The sequence below is a fragment of the Brachycentrus maculatus genome, unplaced genomic scaffold (genome assembly GCF_059751285.1).
Source record: "Brachycentrus maculatus isolate JH-2025_06_01 unplaced genomic scaffold, ASM5975128v1 h1tg000121l, whole genome shotgun sequence".
Classification (NCBI taxonomy): Eukaryota; Metazoa; Arthropoda; class Insecta; order Trichoptera; family Brachycentridae; genus Brachycentrus; species Brachycentrus maculatus.
The window spans coordinates 695,246-714,981 of NW_028280874.1; the positions used below are offsets into that span (position 1 = coordinate 695,246).

At 29.4% G+C, this 19,736-nt stretch overlaps 2 protein-coding genes across 2 annotated transcripts; one reads left to right on the forward strand and one right to left on the reverse strand.

Moving 5' to 3' along the window:
- Nucleotides 1-10,640: 10,640 nt before the first annotated feature.
- Nucleotides 10,641-11,763, reverse strand: LOC148309548 (gamma-aminobutyric acid receptor-associated protein). Its single transcript, XM_088259907.1, has one exon. It carries the CDS (start codon nucleotides 11,450-11,452, stop codon nucleotides 11,096-11,098), a length of 357 nt encoding a protein of 118 aa, XP_088116033.1. The 5' UTR covers nucleotides 11,453-11,763; the 3' UTR covers nucleotides 10,641-11,095.
- Nucleotides 11,764-12,631: 868 nt separating this feature from the next.
- On the forward strand, nucleotides 12,632-19,467 carry LOC148309549 (syntaxin-8-like). The gene is made up of 7 exons (XM_088259923.1): nucleotides 12,632-12,860; nucleotides 13,114-13,308; nucleotides 13,981-14,162; nucleotides 14,352-14,480; nucleotides 15,324-15,416; nucleotides 16,346-16,447; nucleotides 16,970-19,467. Exons 1-7 carry the CDS (start codon nucleotides 12,829-12,831, stop codon nucleotides 17,026-17,028), a joined length of 792 nt encoding a protein of 263 aa, XP_088116049.1. The 5' UTR covers nucleotides 12,632-12,828; the 3' UTR covers nucleotides 17,029-19,467.
- The last annotated feature ends 269 nt before the right edge of the window (nucleotides 19,468-19,736 follow it).

Here is a 19,736-nt window from a genome sequence, read left to right on the forward strand (position 1 = left end):
GCAATTAATATAATTACTCATAATATGTATATGCTCTTGTTTTTAATCTAGTATCTTGAAATTTTGTAATTTTTCTTCCAAATTAGTCGCACATATTCAAATGAATAAAAAAAATCCATTGTATTTCCAATTAATTTTAATAAATTATCACTGTATTTAGGAAATATTTTTCTCCTTTTAGTGTAACTATTTATGTAAAAATTTATATTAAAAATCTACAATTTTTTTATATCCCACTTACGATTTTATAGCAATTAGCTGTTTCGCCTTGTAAGGGCTAGTCCAACTGTATAAATGTGATAAATTTCTTATTCCTTATACATATCTTTACTACATTTTATTTGACACATCGAACTTGTCCATTGTATAATATTTTTTTTAACTAGAAATTTTTATAATATAAAATGTACTTTTTTGGGAATACTTAAGAAATGTGATTTTGAACTATTTTAAAATATTAGTATTCTTATGATGCATAAATCCAATCTTTGTAAATTTCACATATCCAAGTAATCGTATCGCAATTTGAGTGTAGACTACATATCATGACTTTTGACTTAGACTACATATCTTTATTACCAAGAAACATTTATTTACCTTTATTCCAAACTTTGCTGAAATTTCATATGATCTGATCAAAATAGGTGTGTTAAGACATTCCTCTAAATTCCATTTGAACATTCCTCTTAAAATTTCGATCGAACCTTTCCTGTTAAATAATAAGGATTATTGTGATACAATTTACATAATTCAGGGTTATAATTTGTACATCACACCACTTTCTAGAGAAATTCCGCTGCTAAAAACATGATCAGTTTATTATTGAAAATGATTAACACCAATGAATAAATGAATGAACACTTTGTACTTTGTTTCAAATAACAGATATCTGCGAAAATTGGCAGACAATTTCTCTTAATAGAGACATACTGGACCTAAGATATTGGCTCCATTAAGCCCCAATTAACCAAAGCAAGCGAGACACTCAAACCTCACTCACTAACTATAGAAAACCAGTAATCTTGCGCTCTCCCTCATTCATTTTTTATCTTTCTGACTGTTCTTCCCACAATTTTATCCGCAACTGATTTTCTTATTGTTGAGAACTTGCTGAGATACACCAGTTATCTCAGCAAGTTGAAGTTTACTTGTATCAAACTTTTAATTCTTTGCTCACAATTGGCACACAGTCTATGACGGCTTTGATAAAGCCCAATATGCGTTTGACACATAGTTTGTGACGCTGCAGTACGCAGAATTCAAACATCAATCACTCTGAACCAAGTGTTCATATCAGCCAATTTTTAACATAGATGTTTTTTCACGCCACTGACATCTGTTCAAATATTCCTTATTTACCAGAATCCACTGCATATCTTAAAAATTTTATTAATAACAATCTTCATTATGAACCAATTTTAAATGTATCCATTTTATGTCTTAAAGTGTTCATCTAATATTTCAGTACACAATCTTTGATTATAACTTTTCCATTTGTAAATTGTCATCTTAACTGCATAGATTTGGAATTTGACTGTAAACTATAGTTACCTAGACTGCTCAGTAGCTCAATATGTTGTTTGACTGTCTATTGATACCAAAAAAATCTATTAATTACCATCGAAAGCTTATGTATTGGATCACAGTTAGCGTAAGTTAGTATTGAAAATTATAATATGGCAACAATAGGTAATCAAAAAATTAAATTATTGAATAAAGGACGTACTAGTATGCTTTATGCGTCTTAAAATGAATATTAGAATACATTAAAAAAAATAGACTTATTAGTCAATTATTGTTTTTTTTAAATATTTTTTTAATGACTTCACCTGTTGCCCTTATTTTAATTATCCTATTAATATTCTCTAACCTTGCTCTAAATTTAATTACATATTTTTGATACCTCTAAATTTCTAAATCTCTTAAGATTTCTATATTTATGTATTACTTTAAAAAATTTTAGACCCTATCGTGCTTATTTAACAGGGTTTCCCTTTTTTTAAGGAATTTTCGCAATCAAGTAAATTATATGAATGGGTATCTTCTTTTAATGAAAATATTTAGAAAATATAAATGTATTTATAATGCAGAAGAAGTGTATTACAGTATCTACTCAATGAATTAGGGCCACGCAGAATTTCGCGCAATTTCTCAATTCAAACAGGAATAACTCAGAGAAAACCTTGAATAAAACAACATTGAATTTTATTTACACAAGAACACTTTATTACGCTTAAATTATGCATATATTTTCATATAAATATAGTTAGTATTTATTATTTCCACCTTTGGCAGAAATAACTGCCTCAATTCTTTTTGGCATACTTAAAATGCACTGTTTTATCGTGTTTTTTATTTCTTCGTCTTCTGACCTAATTTTTTTAATTTTTTTTTTAGACAGTCTACTGTCGGATTTGGGAATGAGTATACCTTATTTTTTAACATGCTCCATACGTTTTCTATAGGATTAAGGTCCGGAGAATTTCCAGGCCAGGGGAGCAAAGGCAGATTTTTGTTAGACAAAATTTTTATTATTGATTTAGCCCGGTGGCAAGGTGCCCCATCCTGCATGAAGGTGTATGGACCTTCTGTTGGGTCGAGTGTATGGTAGAAGGGCAATAAAATTCGTTCGAGGACCTGCTTATAGGAATTTTGGTTCATTGTTCCTTCCACGAAAAACAACGGCCCAGGTAAATTGTTAATAATACATGACCATATCATTGTTGCAGGGGGGTGTTTGATAACTTTAACCACACAGGCCTCATTGTAACGTTCCATTGGTGTTCTCCTGACGAATCGACGGCTCTCTGTCACGGCTTCTAACCGGCACTCATCACTAAAGATGACCTGAAAAATAATGAAAATTTAAGTTTAATTCAAATATATAAGTTTATTGACTAAAATGATATGTTGAAAATTCAATTTAAATAAATACCTTTTTCCAATCATCTACCGAGTAATTTCGATGTAGCCTGGCCCATTTTAATCGATCCGCTTTCATTCGTGGTGTCAATTTTGGTACTTTTACAGGGCGCCTGCATTTCAGATTTACTTCGTAAAGACGTCGCCTCAGTGTTGATACCGATATATTTATACCCTCTTCTTCCAATTTTATTTTTAATGTTTTTGCTGATGCACTTCGGTTTTCTAAGGCACTTTGAACGATTTTTTGATCAGTCCTCGGTGTTGTTTTTCTAATCTTACGACAGTTCTTTCGCTGATTGCTGGTGGCGGGTGACTGATTTTTTATTGATTTTGAAATTTTGTCCACTGTTTGACGAGAAACGTTTTCTTTTTTTGAAATTTCTCTATTAGATAGTATTCCTAATTTCAGTAGCACTATAACACTAGACTTTTTTTCCTCAGAAATGTCTTTACTTTTTCCCATTTTGTCCTTTTCAAAAAAAACACTTGTGTTTACAAAAAAAAATTATACTTTATGAACTAAAATTAAAAATTAAGTTTTTTTCACAAGACACGATAACTATATAACCTCTCTGAACAAAACAACAATCAGAACTCAAGAAACTTCACTAATAAATGAGATAGGGCTTTTTTTTGAACTTTCAACTATCTGTCTACCTGTGCTAATTAGGGACCTTTCTCAGAAAAAGGGTTTAAAATTTTGTAAACGCTTAAATAATCCAGGTATATTTTACATATTATTGAAGGTAATATACATGATATTAGATGTCAATAAAAAACTTAAAGTATTTATGTAAAATAAATGTAATAATCCAAAAGATTTCAGAGTATTCAAAAAAATAATGGGTGGCCCTAATTCATTGAGTAGATACTGTATAATGTAGATTCAAAAGGGGTGGATCTGACCCACATTATATGTATATCCCCTTGACTAAAATATCAACACCAGTTGAGTAATGATCATTTTGTTTTATTACATCTGTGGAATCTGGTTATTATGATCACAGGTATGTCATATTATTCATTACTTATTGCAACTAAACCTTGGCTAATGCTATCGATTCTGGTGGTTGTCCTTTACCTTACAAATACAAATGATGGAAACTGTTGAGAAAATCTAGCAATACAGTGAAATTCTGAGCATAATAAATCTCAGATAATTATTATTAGATTTAAAAAAGAAGGATTAATCCTCAAAGTTTATGTTTTAAAGCCTTGTCTGCAGGTAGAATAGTAGTGAATGGAAAAGCAGATGTGAAAAATACGTCACAAACACCCAGACAAAAGGAAATAAATATTTCTTGAATTCATTTTGCAATTGGCGGGAATCGAACTCGCTACGCCAGTTTCGCAGCCGAGCATCTACACAGCTACGCCACGGTGGCTGTCTAATGGTACATATATATATTAATAGATTCTCAATCGGCATTAAAAAGCGATTCCACCACAAATGTATGATTTGGAAATGCTCACTTAAGATAAGGCAAACATTTATTTGATCTGACTAAACAAAAATAAAATGGTCTTTATACAACTTGTGTTTTCCATATTTTTCCAGGAATGGATCTATATTTGTATTTTAATAACATTGCTAAAAAATCTTGTTATATAAAAAATGTTGTAAAAAAAGTTCTCTATTATTAAATGGATACATACAGTATTAATATACTCAGTGAAGTAACAGCTATTTCTTTCTCGTGCCGAGTATGTTAAAACATAAAAAACACAAAAGCCCCATTGGATAGGCAAATCGCATTATAATAAGCTTCCACTGTATGTCCTTAGTTTCCCAGGGTATTCAACAATCACCAAACTAACATTTTAATTAGTAAATTGAAGTTTTTCCTTCATTTTATGGTAAATCTATTTATATAAATATTAATATCTATTTCTAAAAATATAGTATAGATCCCTTCTAGTTGACCAATTTTCCGAATTTTTCTATAGAATTTTTAATGAATTTAAAATATAAATATTTTACTTCTTGGTGTCTCCTGTATATATTTCAAGAATAGCAATAAATAATACAATTAGCATACTTAAGTAAAAAATATGAAAATTTACTTATTAGTTTTAATCATAAATTATGATAAATATATACTTAAATAAATATGCTTTAACAGAATTGACACCAGTATAAATTGAAATTTATTTTATTGATATGTATTTTATTGCGAATAAGTATAAGTATATATATAATTTTTCTAAGAATGTGTTCCAAAATTAATTGCTTCAAGGATATACCTATATTTTATTCCAGTTTAATAAAAAATTTATAAGCAGTAACATATAAAAGATATATATAATATATCACATTTATAAACACCTCTATTTGGCCGTTACTTTAGTTAAGTAAAATTGTTTAAATTATCGTGTGGAGCACTAAGATTGTAACTGTTTATTTTTACAAAATTGCTTTATTGAATTCGCTGATGAAACAAAATGTATTTTGTGATTTAAATTATTAAAGTGTATTTATCTTGTAAATTATATGTTGTGAAAGGAAATGGGAAATGCTTTTAGTAAGAAAAAAATCATCATTTATTATTAATAAGAAAAGAAAAAGAATCAAAAGAAACACAAACTCAACTAGAAAATGTTCATATGCTCAATGAAATTAAGTTCCAAAATAATATGTAGATGTATTTAAAAAAAATATGTGTTATAATTTAAATTGAAAATTCATTAATAATTTATACAAATAAATTGAAAAATTATCATATAGGATTATGAGGGCACACATGATCATGTTATTCAATAAAAATTGATGACTATAAAATTACGTTATGTAAGTAAATGTGCATTTCTTATGACTCAAGTGAGATACTCACCTTGTACGCTATAAAATAGTTTGCATGTCGAGTAATAAAACTAGTGATATATGTATTTATGCTCATGTTTACTTTGTTATTATTTTGATATCTTCCGTCTTTCAAACTCCTGTATTGTTCATAGTACATAAAGAAATCTAGTTATTACATTGAAATATTATAATATCCTTGGTAACAATGTTTCCAAAATAGCTTCTCTGGACACGTCAATGTTTTATTTAATCTAAATGATGAAGATATCATTATGTCAACTATTTCATCAAGACTAAAATATTTTCTTTTTCATCTCACCTTTTGGCTACCAGGACTTTTGGGGTTACTATGCTAGAAATATGGCAATTTAAACATAAATAATCCAAAAGTAAAATGTGTTTGATTTAAAGATAGTCTGTGCCATTGTTGAAACAAATCTGATTCCAAATTTCATCTTTGGAGTGTAGTTAACTTAAGGTAACTTAAGGTATGCAATTTTATAAAATAATCGACTAACAAGTAAATGCTACTCGCTTAATCTCAACCTCATTTTTACACCATGTACATGTTCGTTGACATAATTGACAACATCAGGTGTTGAAAAAAATAGTGTAGCGCATATGCAATAAATGTATTATTTTTGTATCAATAAAGGAATCCGTAACACACTGTCCAAAATGTATCTCATACTTTTATAAATCATCATCAGATCCGACAGATCAGGTATTTCCGCTAGAGTGTCGTAAGTATCGGATTTTGGTAGCCAAAGGGTTAGTATTCTTCTTCTAACCCTTATCCGCATGTAATAGCACATAGGCACTGCATCACATCAATGCAGTATTTTCTTGTTACAAAATGAGCGGTCTTCTGCTTCAAGTATCAGTCTAAGGCGATATCAAATGAATATTAGAGTGAAAAATCACTGATATTTATTTTGACCCTCTTCAAAATTGCATGGTAGCCAAATGTGCTTACAATGTGGAGATTTTCTTTCTACTTATTTACAAAAAAAAATCTATTTTACATATAATATAAACTTAATTTTACTAAGATGTATACAATTTCTAAATTAAACTTGGGAGACTTCCTAATCAAAACCACCTTTGTTTAAAAGCAAAGTAATAATTATTATAGTTCTACAAAATATCCATCTCTTTGTCCTATATTTATCTCTATATAAAATAGTATAATACGTATTACATAGATATACAATATCTCAGAGTTGTAGCAGGTAAATTTATGATAAAAAGGTTGAAAAAACTAAATATTTCTATAAATTTTTTGCATTCATACTTCTTCTATATCTTATCTTCTTTCTCTTCTTAGGTACTAGTCCAGGACTGCATTAAATAAATAGTAGAGTAAAAAATCACTTTTATTACATTATTTTATTTTACTACCCCCCTGGGTATCAAACCTGGGACCTTCAACACAGGACACGGCAACCGAATGCGCTAACCACTACACTACAAAGGTGGATAAATTGGTGGATAGATATTTCATTAACTATGAACTCTTTACTTACGAATGATACATTTATAGAATTATATTTTTTAAATTAAAAAAGAATACCGTAAATTAAGTTTCATTAACGTACTACATACTGTTTAAAAGGCATCACTTATGCTGTCAAAATTCTTCACGCTATAAATGAAAATGACAGGTTTTTAATAGTAGTAATTTAATGTACTGTTATCTAATTTCTTTAATATATATTTTGTCAATTTTATAAACACATCATTACAAGTGAGGTGTTCATGTTATATATGAAATTACTATCCAGAATTGCCTTTTAATGTAATATCATTATAAATATATATTTTTTCAAATATAAGGTTGTCTTGGATTTTCTTTGACCTTGCTATAATTATGCATCTAGTTTCAATGACTTTGATAAAGATAATTATTACAATTCTTATAATGATTACAGTCATATTATTTTTATTAGTTATTCAAACATAATTTACATCATAAGCCTGCCCTTTATTAGGCTACTGTGATCTTTAAAGATTGAAATAAATTAAATATTTGTTTAAAACTTTCAACAATTTATTGTATCCAATGCGTTTTTATTTTAATTCAGGTATTCATTTCATTGATAATAAATGTTTCTTTGTGGCATTTTTCAGTTTTGTGTAAATAATATTTTATCTGCATTTGTGTGAGTCATGTTTATCACAGCTGTATAAATCTACATGAAGTTTGTTATACAGTTAGTATACCGTATTTATAATTAGATATTCATATTGTACCTTGTTGAATGTGCCATTATATATTTTAGTTTTACATTCCCTAAGGGCCAACTTATAGGCATACCACAAATCTCACAAATTTAAAACATTTGTTAAAGTAAATTTGTTGAAAGAAAAAATTCTTAAATAGTAATCAGTGGAATATTTTTTTTGCATATCTTATTGGTTTTATAATTTTATAAGTACGTGCAATCTATATATATTGTATTATTTATTTTAGTCCAGAACTATTTTAATTAGAATGAATTTTTTATGAATATATGGATTATTAAAAAAATCATCCCAAAACCAACAAAATTTGGGACCAACTAAACAGATGAATTGTGAGATACTTCCATAAATAATGTTCATGTTTGCGACTTTAAATCATTTTTTTCCATTAAAAATACAAAACACCCTGCTTATTATATTAACGGGGCATTATACCATTTGCCCATAATTAATTAACATGATTTGACCATAATAGTATATTTATTATAAATAAAACTCAATCCATTTTTCTACTTGAAAATTATATTATTTCTATTACACTCAATGCCATTTACCTAGGTCAATACATTACTAACAATATGTTGTAATCTGAAATCAATGCTAAGTTATGCAATGGGTACACTGTTTTACTTAAAAACCAGAGTTGTTTGTCGCTTACTTATTTTATATGTTGACATGTTTGTATCGTGTGTATATATATGTATTTCAATTAGTAAAATATTGTATTTGTTACTGGTTTTGTAGAATAAAATATTTTTGTAGTTAATAATTAATTTAAACATGTTAAAATTATATACAGTTCCTTTATTAATGCTTGCTCAGTTTGTGATTTGTAAATAATCCTGAATTGTTACGTTTGATATGAGTATTTTGTAATTCTAATACCCGTTTCTGTACCATAGCCCTGTGATCTGACATTCCAATTCAAATAAAATGAGTAAATAAAAATAGTTAAATTATTATACATTCTCCTGTTAAAAGTTTGGAGGTTTGTATATAGGGACTCAATAGTCACATCAATGACCCAGTACCACAAACTTTCCCTCAGGAGTAATATCTCTGAACACAATCTCAGGGGTGGTAAATAATAATAATATAAAAACAAAGCCCCACATACACCCCTGTGCGAAATCTTAAGGAAATGATGATTCACAACCACCTTTCGCTTATAACATTTTGAAATAAAATAATAAAAACAATAAACAAAGGACACAAGCTGTTTTTATATATTTTTTTAAATTATTAGGCTAGCTCCCAAAGTTTGACTGCATATTAATTATGATGTAAATATTAAAAAATAATAATAATTTTTTTATTCCGGCTTATATCCATTAATCCATCAATCCATTTTGTTTAACATAAAATTCACCGCAAACTTATCACGTTTTAAGAGTATTTTCAAAAACACAAATTTTTTACCAACTCTTATTTATGAAATTAGATCCAGAACATTAGATTAACGAGAATCGAATATTGTTGAATAGATACTAGTATTAAAAACCCATCATTTTAATTTACAAATATATTGTGTTAATAACTTTTTAATAAGTTTTTTTAAGATTAAATTTTTATAATCCAGAGTGCAATCTTCATATACTAAGGATCGTGTTAACATTACGCTAATTCGATGCGGTGAATTAAGCGCCATTTGCAGATAGGGGTAGAAGAATAATAAAAATGTAATTTTACAAATATTGTAAATTTACCATATATCATACATAGTAAAAAGTTAATAAAATACGCTACATTGATTATTCAACTAATCTTATCTCACTTTGTTTGTATGCAGTATTCTCAATTAAACATTAACAATAATACAATTAGTCAGCAAATTTCAAGATAACATTGAGACATTCAAACACGATCTTCTAAGCAGCTTTGTCATACACGTAAATAGTTTTCACACACGTAATATCACTGAACTAAACAACATTCAGTGTTATCTAATAATATACTATGGCATTGTTCTTTTATGTTAAATAACTCTTGACTTGAAAATTTTACACTCGATCTTATTGAAGTATATTTTTAAAAGCAGCCTTCTTCTTTCAGCCACTAATGACCCCTAAGTACAAAGCGACCCATTAAAACAAAGCGACCCATTAAAACAATATTTACTTATTTGTGGTTATATGAAGGCATGGATTCATATGCGTTCTATCATAAAGAATGAAAAAACTTATTTCGTACAGTCACTAAAGTGCAGCTATAGTCTGTAATAGATGTTTGGGAGAAGTAGGTAAAGAATACTCAGCATGATGATTTTGGGTTTTGTGTCCCACCATAATGGTATGTAATATGAAAATTTAATTGCACTGGTTACGCTTCTTTGAAAGGGTAGAGTATGAACTGTCTACTCGTGCATAAAGCGATACATAATATGGCTCCAGAGTACCTAAAAGAGCTGTCCATTCCAGAGGAATTGATTTATAGATTTCCCACGCTTTGATTGGCTACAACTGCAATGGGCAAAATGATCTCACCAGCGCATTAAGTTTGGCGAATGTACCTTTGCTGTTGCAGGACCCGCATGGAATGTTCTTCCATCAGTAGTTAGAGACAATGAGAGTGACTCATTTGACACATCTAAAATCATGCTATATAAATTTTTCTAAATTATTAATTATCCAATACGGTAGATATTCTGGTAGGTAAATAAAAGTCGGTATTGTGTAAATAAAATTAATGTATTATAATATAATTTTTTACATACAATAAAGTAATATGTATCATATTGATTTTTTATACTACCAATGCGAAGCTTAAACACAACTAGTGATTGGCTTATTTTTGTTTGTTTACATATATATATTTATTTTCATTTATAATAAACCAAATTTACATCAACAAGTACCATGAAAATGCGGGTAAACTAGATTCTCGGATATTAAACATATTCAATTTTTTTTATCCAAACCTTAATAGCTAGATTAATTATAATAAAAAAATAAAACATAATACAATGTCCTTCAGCGAATGTTATTGATATTTACGTGGTAACAAGAACAATAATATCGGGTGCATTGTATGCCAAATAAATGTTGCAAGCGGAATCCGAAGAGCAAATCATGTTTAACGACAAATGTTCACTAAAGGACAGGAATTGAATTATTAAAGTAAAATTTAAATATTTCCGTACACGTTCTCGTCGGAGAAAGCGATGTAAAGGAAGAAATCCTCGTCGTGATGTTCTTGGTACAGCGAGCCCATTGTGGCAGATGTTGGAGGAATGACATTATTTACAAAGAAGAATAGAGCGTCTTCGGGCCTCAGGTGGATCCTTTTGCGGATTAAGAAGTAGAATTGGCCCACAGTTAAGTCGGAGGGAACCAAATACTTCTTCTTGTCAAGGTCGCCCAATCTCGCCTTGGCAGCCTTTTCCACGATAACAGGAACACGGTCGGGGTATTTACGGCGAATTTTCTCGCCCTCCGCCTTCCTCTTCTCGAAAGAGTGCTCCTCCTTATACAGGAACTTCATTTTGCTTAAGATTTGCACGAGAATTTCACTATTATTTGTAGAGAAAATCTGTTATTGCGACTTTGTTTTTTGTTTTCGCACAATGGTGACTGCTTCGCTATGACGCAATTGGTCGATCAAGCAGGAAATTCTCGGAATAATTTTTCAGTTTTGACACTCACTGATCTTAACAATTCAAGAATTTTAAACGATATTAAAAAGACCTATGATTCGAGAAATTATCGATATGCGCAATAATTAACGTTTAAACACAATCAGACAATGTAGGACATCATCTGGCGGATCACCCAGAAATTTTGTTTTCTGAATTTGTTTTCTGTTTTTCAACATCAATATTCCCCTCTTTCTATTGGCAGCCCTACCATGACAAAACGAAACAATGAAAACAAAACGAGTTAACCATAAACAATCGATATTTTGTACTATGTTTTAGACATAAAAGTATTTTTAATTTATTTGTTCTAATTTAAAGCCAGATGGAAATGACTTTTTCAACCTTTTCTATTCATATATTTTCATCAATCGCTGGCCCTTTGAATATCAAGTTTATATCATAAACCGAGAAGAATAAATTAGGGGTTCTGACATTTTTTGACATCCTTCTTCTTCACAATACAGCGTTGCCCTTCTACTATATTATTTTATTACAATATTTAAAAATATATATTTTTTATCTGTAAAAAAAACACACAAACACTGTATTATCATTTTGTTTTTACATAAAAAAACCTAATTTCTTAATTTTAAATTATTTCTTAAATTTACATAACAATTAACGGGGTTTTTTATATCCAATGTCAATATTTCTTAATTTATTTATTTTAAATTAAGAATAAACATTACTTAAATCCGGTTAATGCACTTTTTCATAAACCGGATACACGTTTTATTAGTAATCAGGTTACAATTTTTCATCAGCTGGAAAATAACTGAGTATCAAGGGGTTGTGAATAATTTTGCATTAACCATTACCGCAATTCATTGAAAAAATAATAAGCACCATTTTTTTATACACACGTGTAGTTTATAAATTCGACACTAGCTAGAACAGCATACTAATATATAATCTTTGTAGAACAGTCTAGAACGGTGAAAAGCCATTAAAAAAGAAGAAGTAGTTTATAAGTAACTACCTATTTAATTATAGTAATATTTTAACAGTAAATAATTGTCTATGCTTATATATGTAAATCTGACAGCTGACAGCTATCCTCTTTATTTTGACGTTTCTTATCGTGAGCCGTAATATCATCAAATATTCTTAAATGGCCGTTAATTGTCGGTATGTAAGGTGAAGCAGTATTGAAATATTTATTCATCGACATAGACAGTGAATAAAAAAATTCAATATCACGCTTATATTTAGCGATTGAAATATGGCGTTAGTTTATTTCGACGATGACCCTTGGTAAGAACTTTGAGATAAGAATTACATTCTCTCAATCAAGATATATCATTTATAAGATTAACTAGGCTACGATGCTGTTGAACTGTGAAAATATGAAAGGTGCTATGCAGCGGCGAGTTTGTGGCGCCACAGATTCCCTTATGGAAATATTCTAACACTTCTCAAATGTCTCACTCAACAGCAACGTAGCCATAAACTGCTTGGATTATACGAAATATAATTATATAATAAATATACAATCATTCTATTTTAGGATCACAGCACACGATTCTTGCGAGAAGTTGTATAGAGACATACAAACACAATTGGTGACCTGGAGTTCAATATCCAGATCCTCAGCGGCTTACAACAGCTTGTCGGCTAATATTCGCTTAAGGCTTAAACAGTACGACTCGGAAATAAATCAGCTAAAACAGCAATTGGAGAAAACCTCTAATGAACAGATGATGTACGTTATAAGCAAAATTTTAGCCTTTTATCTAGTTAAATTGATCCGGTTATGAGATATTACACACCTCTTACTTATCAAATCCATCTTCACAGTATCTCATTACATTTTCCAATAAGACTTGAAATCTTTGTCTTACTTGATATGCATCCCGACAAGTGTCTAAATTTAGTCGAATTACCAAGACACTCTACTGTACATATCACTCACTCCTTTTAACAACGTCATATATCAAATAATTGACAATTTTCAGTTGTGCATGTTTTCAAAATGCCCAGAAAATGTACTATATCCCAGCAAAAGTGGCTTATTTTTAACTTAATATTTACTCGCTACGGGGCACAAAGTGTTGTTTTTGCATTTTGAAGAAAAGGTATTGTTTAATTATTTTATTAAATATACTAAATATTTTTCAAATGGAGAAAAAACATTCAGGTTTTACCTAAAAAGATCTGTTGCACAGTAAAAAGTTCAATAAGTGGCTTGATATTTATTTTTAATACATTTTATTATATTTTAAAACTTAAAAAACAATCTGAAAAATCAAGTTTTTTGATAAATGACGTTGTTGAAAAGTGTGAGCGATGTGAACTTTAATAATAGTTATGTGGCAAGAGTGACCTTTCCGTATTTCACTATGTATTGCACAAATGCCATGTTTTTCTATTTCAGAACTGATGCCGAGAGCGAACGAAGATTTCGTCAGATAGAAGTATTACAGTCTCGCTACCGCCAACTGCAGAGTGACTTCAGTAACGGAGTGCAGACTTCTAGTTCCAGAGGTGCTGCTACTGAATTGGACCGTCAAAAGCAGGAACTTTTCGGAGATGGATACAATCAGCAGAGATATAAAGGTAACTTTGTGAAAGTAGAAGATTTGTGCGAAGCAACATTTGAAATGTCTGGAAAAGTAATGGTTGGGGGTGTGGTGACTACACAACCACCAGATTATCATGGCAAAGAGACGGGTTCATCTCAAAATAATTAGAATACCTCTTTGAGTCATAGCAGTTATAACACAACTAACATTTTTTTTGTTCCAGATCGTGAATTTAAAGATGTAAGTTCTGCTAATTGGGGCACAGGCTCTGATGATGAAGAACTTTTGAATTCAGACAGTAGAAACCCACCAATAGAAGAAATTCGACAACAACAGTATCAGATTATCAAAGGTTTATATATGTGTTTATTTGTTCATTACGCTTCTCTGTCAGTAAATAATAAAGAGCCTTAAGGCCCAGTAATTGATTTTTTTCTTAAAACACTGTTTTTGCACTGAAAAAATAAGTTTTCTTCAAAATATTTTTTTGGTTTTGAACAGAAAAGAGTTACTGAAAAGTAAGGAGTTAAAAAACAATGTTTTTCTCTCTATATTCTAAAAACCAGAAAATATCCAATATACATTCTATAAAAAATTCGGGCGTGAACCTCTCCGGTGGTCTCCGGTGGTCTCCGGTGGAATGAATTCTGCGTTTGCGAATATCCCCTTAAATAGTAATAGGCTGTTTTTACAATTACAATGTTGCATTATGCTAAGCTTTTTATAAAACTATAGTTTTATATTATATTTTCAGCATTTTCTCAATTTTTTTTCATCAAGTAAGATATTATTAATATGTAGACATATTTAGTTGGTGATGGTTTTCCATTTAAGCATAATGTAAGCTGTTGAAGTTTGTATTTATTTCAACCTCAATTTTGCGGGACCCTTGAATTGCAGTTCATCTCAATATCATAATATTTGTATGAAAAGAATCACAAAAATATTACAAAAAATAGTCTTCTTTTCAATTCTTCATAAAAGATGTATGTTTTTGTTCTCAATTTGAGAATCAAACACCAAATACCTTTTTTAAAACTGTTATTAAAAGTTTAATCTTTTGTTTTTTCTTTTTTATCCTTTTCTTAATATGCAATGTCAAATTATTATCAAAAAGTTTGATCACACAATGCCATAATAACTCAGAATATAGCAATAAGAAGTTAAATTATTATTTCCTATGTTTTTTTTTTAGATCAAGATCGGGGTTTGGATGAACTATCAAAAATAATTGCTAGACAGCGGAATATAGCTGAAAATATTGGCAACGAAGTTACTTCTCAAAATGGTAAGAAAAAATTATATATGTAAATACATTTTTTATTTTTAAATAAAAGAGAAGTATTTTTATTATTTATAAAAATACTTCAATTTCATAATATTTCTGTGAGCCTAAGCAGCTCATTATTAGAAATAGGTATCAAATTGTGGTAGAGTGGATTCAAACCGAGAAACTCTGACTCAAGAGTCCGCAACACTATCCATGGGACCACAACCCGATACGATTTGATATTTTTCAATAGTATAAGTGTAATGCATACATACACATTAAATGTACTTGATTTTGACACAGAACACTAATTAAAATTAGAATAAAATCAAATGAATGACTATCTGTGAAAGGTAAATCGGCAGTGCATAACATAGTCCTGGTATCAACCCTAATGTATGTAAGTAAAGCATAAAGGTAGCATAATAATGAAAGTAGACTAAATTAGGTTAAAATGTGATCACTCCAACGAATATGTTGTAAAACAATGTATGATAGATGTTCAAATGGTGAAATGAGGAAGAAATGCAAGACTGAGATAAGTATTGTCGATAAAATTAAGAAGTTATACATAAATGTAGATACATTTGTCTATAACATAAATGTTATAGACAAATGCAGTTAGAAATAGAGCAGAGGAAGACCGAGGAAAACCTGGCATGAGTATTTCAAATACTTGAAAGTGGTCAGTTAAGAAGTTAGAATAATTGACGGGTATGTATGAGGAGATGCATGAATGTAGAATAGGGAAAGATTGTTTGCAATGACAGACCTAATCTAACCTAACCTAACTTACATTTGCAGGGAATCAGTGTGGTGGTTAGTAACTTAAATTTAGACTCTTTTATAGACATATCTAATTAAAAATCACGCAGTCCTAGTGAAATAATGAATGCAGATTTGTTTTTGTTATTTTATTCTTTTTATGTGTGTCAAATTTATTTTAGAAATCATTGAGGACTTGGCAGATCATATTGACAGGACGGATAGTCACATTGTGGCAGAAACTGGACAAATTAGAGCCGTAGACAGGAAAGATGCCACATGTCGTAAGAAACATAATATTATTATAATTTTTACTTATTATTGACATTAAAGTTTATTTACTGACATTTCTTGGTGGAACTGCATTTAATTTAAAAATATAACAAGTAAATTGATTTTTGGGTAATATATCCAAAATTAAACAAGGTTATTGGATTGAATTCTACTTTTATTTAAATACGCTCATATATATTGTGACGCGTTTCGTCTTATCAAGACATTATCAAAATCCGAAGAGTTACCCAAAAATTTAAAATGCAATTCTACCAACTGTCTGCAGTTACAATAAATAAACAAAGTAGATTTTTGCGCTTTTATTTTATTTGATCTGCGTCCGGAATTTGTCATTATCGACTACTCCTGTTATATACCGGATGCGTAAAAAGAACGGATAGACCAGATAGTAACCGGATATCCGTTTTATTTTATAGATCTGTTAATATATACATATTTTTTTTAATAGTTACAATACAAAATAATTTAAATTTATATGTAGCCTTCTTTTAATTTTCAAATATTTGTTTCAGGTTATTGGACCATTATAATTTTGCTATTCATCGCAATTATTGTCGTGGCTGTTGTATAATTTTTCTGATAAGTGCATTTTGAAGCTGCTGGTTTTAAATATGATTCTATATCACTGTAAAGTGAACAGGGTTTAGATTTTATACTCATGACGGGAGAATTTTGAAGGGTTTAATTTCAAACCAAGGATAATGCTTTCTTTTAACCGATATCAAAAATTGCGTAAAATAACACTTTTAATTGAATATTTTTAATGTATGTCTAGGAAAACGGTATCTAACTTTTCTATTTCCAAAGACCACATTCTTTTACCTGAATCAACATAAAAAATTAAGTAAATCCATTGACTAATTTTCGAGTTTTAAATGAAAGATTTATTTTCTAATAATAATCAGAATAGCCAAATGGCCGCAGGTTTCTTATCCCTGATCTAGGAAATACATACAAAGATCCTAGATTGTTTTTAAATTAAAGAAAACTTGATATGTATTTTTTTTTTAAAGTAGGGTTTGTTGCTTGCCCTTATTTTGGTTTTTGCGTACAAATTAAAAAAAGGTTTTTTTTTAATTCTTTTAATTTTTTCTTTACCATTCCTTTTGCATATAAAATATATAATATATACATTGACTTATTGCTATCAAATATGTAGTATGTTCCAACCATCCAAAATAGATTTGTAATAGTGTTCAAGGGTTGTACCTTATTGTATGGCTGTTTGATATTAGTTTGCAGATAACGCTATTACGCATACTTATAATCAGGGTTTTTCTTTTCATGTAACGCGGCGGAACAGTGTTCTATGACCTTTTTTCACGGATATATTTAATTGTTTTTATTTATTTTAAAAATCAATTACACAAAAAAATGTTTGCGCTTACGTAATTACAATCTATATTTATATAATTCGTGAATATGATAAAGTATGGTATTGTAATGAATATTGAAATGATCTTTGAATATATATTTTTTTAGTAAAAAGACATGAACCGAGTTCCGGGACCTTTTTTGTTTTAAAAAAACCCCTGCTTATAATGATAAGAATGAGAAATAATACACAAACTATCAGTATATTTCTAGCCCCTTATCCGCACCCAATGGTGCATAGGGCACTGTATCATATAGAAGCAGTGTTATTTTGATCATTAAATACTTAAAGGAAAGGTGACCAGCCTTCCGCTTAAGGTACCAGTCCAGGATAATATTGAATAAATATTAGACTAAAAAATCACTAATATTTATTTTGACCCTCTTGGGAATCGAATCCAAGACCTCCAGCATGGCAGCATAGCGCGCCAACCACAACACTATGGAGGCAGACATATATGTGTATGTTTTTCTCTTATAAGTATTGAATATAAAAAATTGAGATTTTTTTGTGAATGTCTGTCTGAGCTGTCATATGAATAATTGTAATATGTATTGTGTATTGATTTAAATCAAGGAGGACATAGAGAACAGGATTAGTGAAGTAGCATTTTTTACGTAAGGAGGTAAATTACTTTTTGTACTCTAGAGCACATTCTAAAATATTGATGGGGTGGTGGGCGCCACCTATTTTTAATTGACTTATTTTATAGTTAAGTCAACAAAGAAACTACTTAAACATACAATATCGCAAACATACTTATGTATTAAATAAACCTTGGCACTCTTATCAAAATTGAAACTAACAAGGAAATAAAAGTAATTCACATTTTTAATTCATGTTTATGAAAAATTCTCTCTTTGTCGAATAGTGGTGGGCACATACGAATCATTCCATACGGGCATAAGGTTGGGAACCTCTGTATTACATGATGAAATTATTTTTATTTTATTTTTTATTTCCATTTTTTATTAACATGTTTGACTTTTACTTTTTTGTCTATTAAGGATGCTTTTTTTTGAAGCCATTAATTTTTTATCTAGGTGATAGCTTTCACTAGCCATTTTCTCCCAGATTCGTAAATAATACCATGGTTTAGAATTAGCCCTTAATTTATTGACCAGGTTTTAATTATGAAGTGTAACTTTTAATTATGGACTTTTATTTTTGATTACTTTGTAAATTTTAAACCAGCTTTTGATCCATATCATCAGGGTGTGAAAGTTACTAAAAAAAAAGTTTTTTTTTTACTCAATAAAAGTGTTATTTTCCGTATGTAATCGCTGCCCAGATTTATTTTCATTATATTACCTTGTGTATGTTATTGCAGGTCTAACGCATTTAAACCTTCCAGTGTTTAAAAAAAACTTCTGTAAAAATGCTACTAGCATTAATTTATAGTATTTAGGTATACCTGTCAAAATATTCATATATTGACCAAGAATATTAAAAATGCAATTGAGGCTTTCTATACTTCTGGTAATGTTTAAATCATTTTATATATTTTTTAATCATGATCAAAACTGTTCTTTATAGTATACTGTTTCATTTTATTAAGACAGAATTCAATAACAATGATTATATATATTTATATAGAGGATTTTCCGCTTCTGAATAAACGATAATTCTTCTTAATAATTTGTTAATATTTTCATTATAAATGCTTGGGCTGTGTGCTATGAGAAAAAAGGTCAGCGTAGTATTGTTAGATAGTGCCTTAATATGGATAATATACCTTTCAATATGAATAATGATTATAATACATAACTATTGAAAGTCGCGTACAAGATAGTTTCGTCTCACTCTTGCTTGTGTTTTTAGTGCTGGTAAATTTTGCTGTGCAGAAAGTTCTTAAAATCTGAAATTTCACAAATAGCTACTTACCATTTTGAATCTTTAAAAAT

What these genes read in the sequence shown, in the direction of transcription:
- LOC148309549 (XM_088259923.1), top strand. Translation starts at nt 12,829, where the DNA reads ATGGCGTTAGTTTATTTCGACGATGACCCTTG. An exon ending in TATTTCGACGATGACCCTTG is followed by an intron (nt 12,861 to 13,113) that starts GTAAGAACTTTG and finishes ATTCTATTTTAG; the next exon opens with GATCACAGCACACGATTCTT. An exon ending in CGAAGTTACTTCTCAAAATG is followed by an intron (nt 15,417 to 16,345) that starts GTAAGAAAAAAT and finishes AATTTATTTTAG; the next exon opens with AAATCATTGAGGACTTGGCA.
- LOC148309548 (XM_088259907.1), bottom strand. Translation starts at nt 11,452, where the DNA reads ATGAAGTTCCTGTATAAGGAGGAGCACTCTTTCGAGAAGAGGAAGGCG.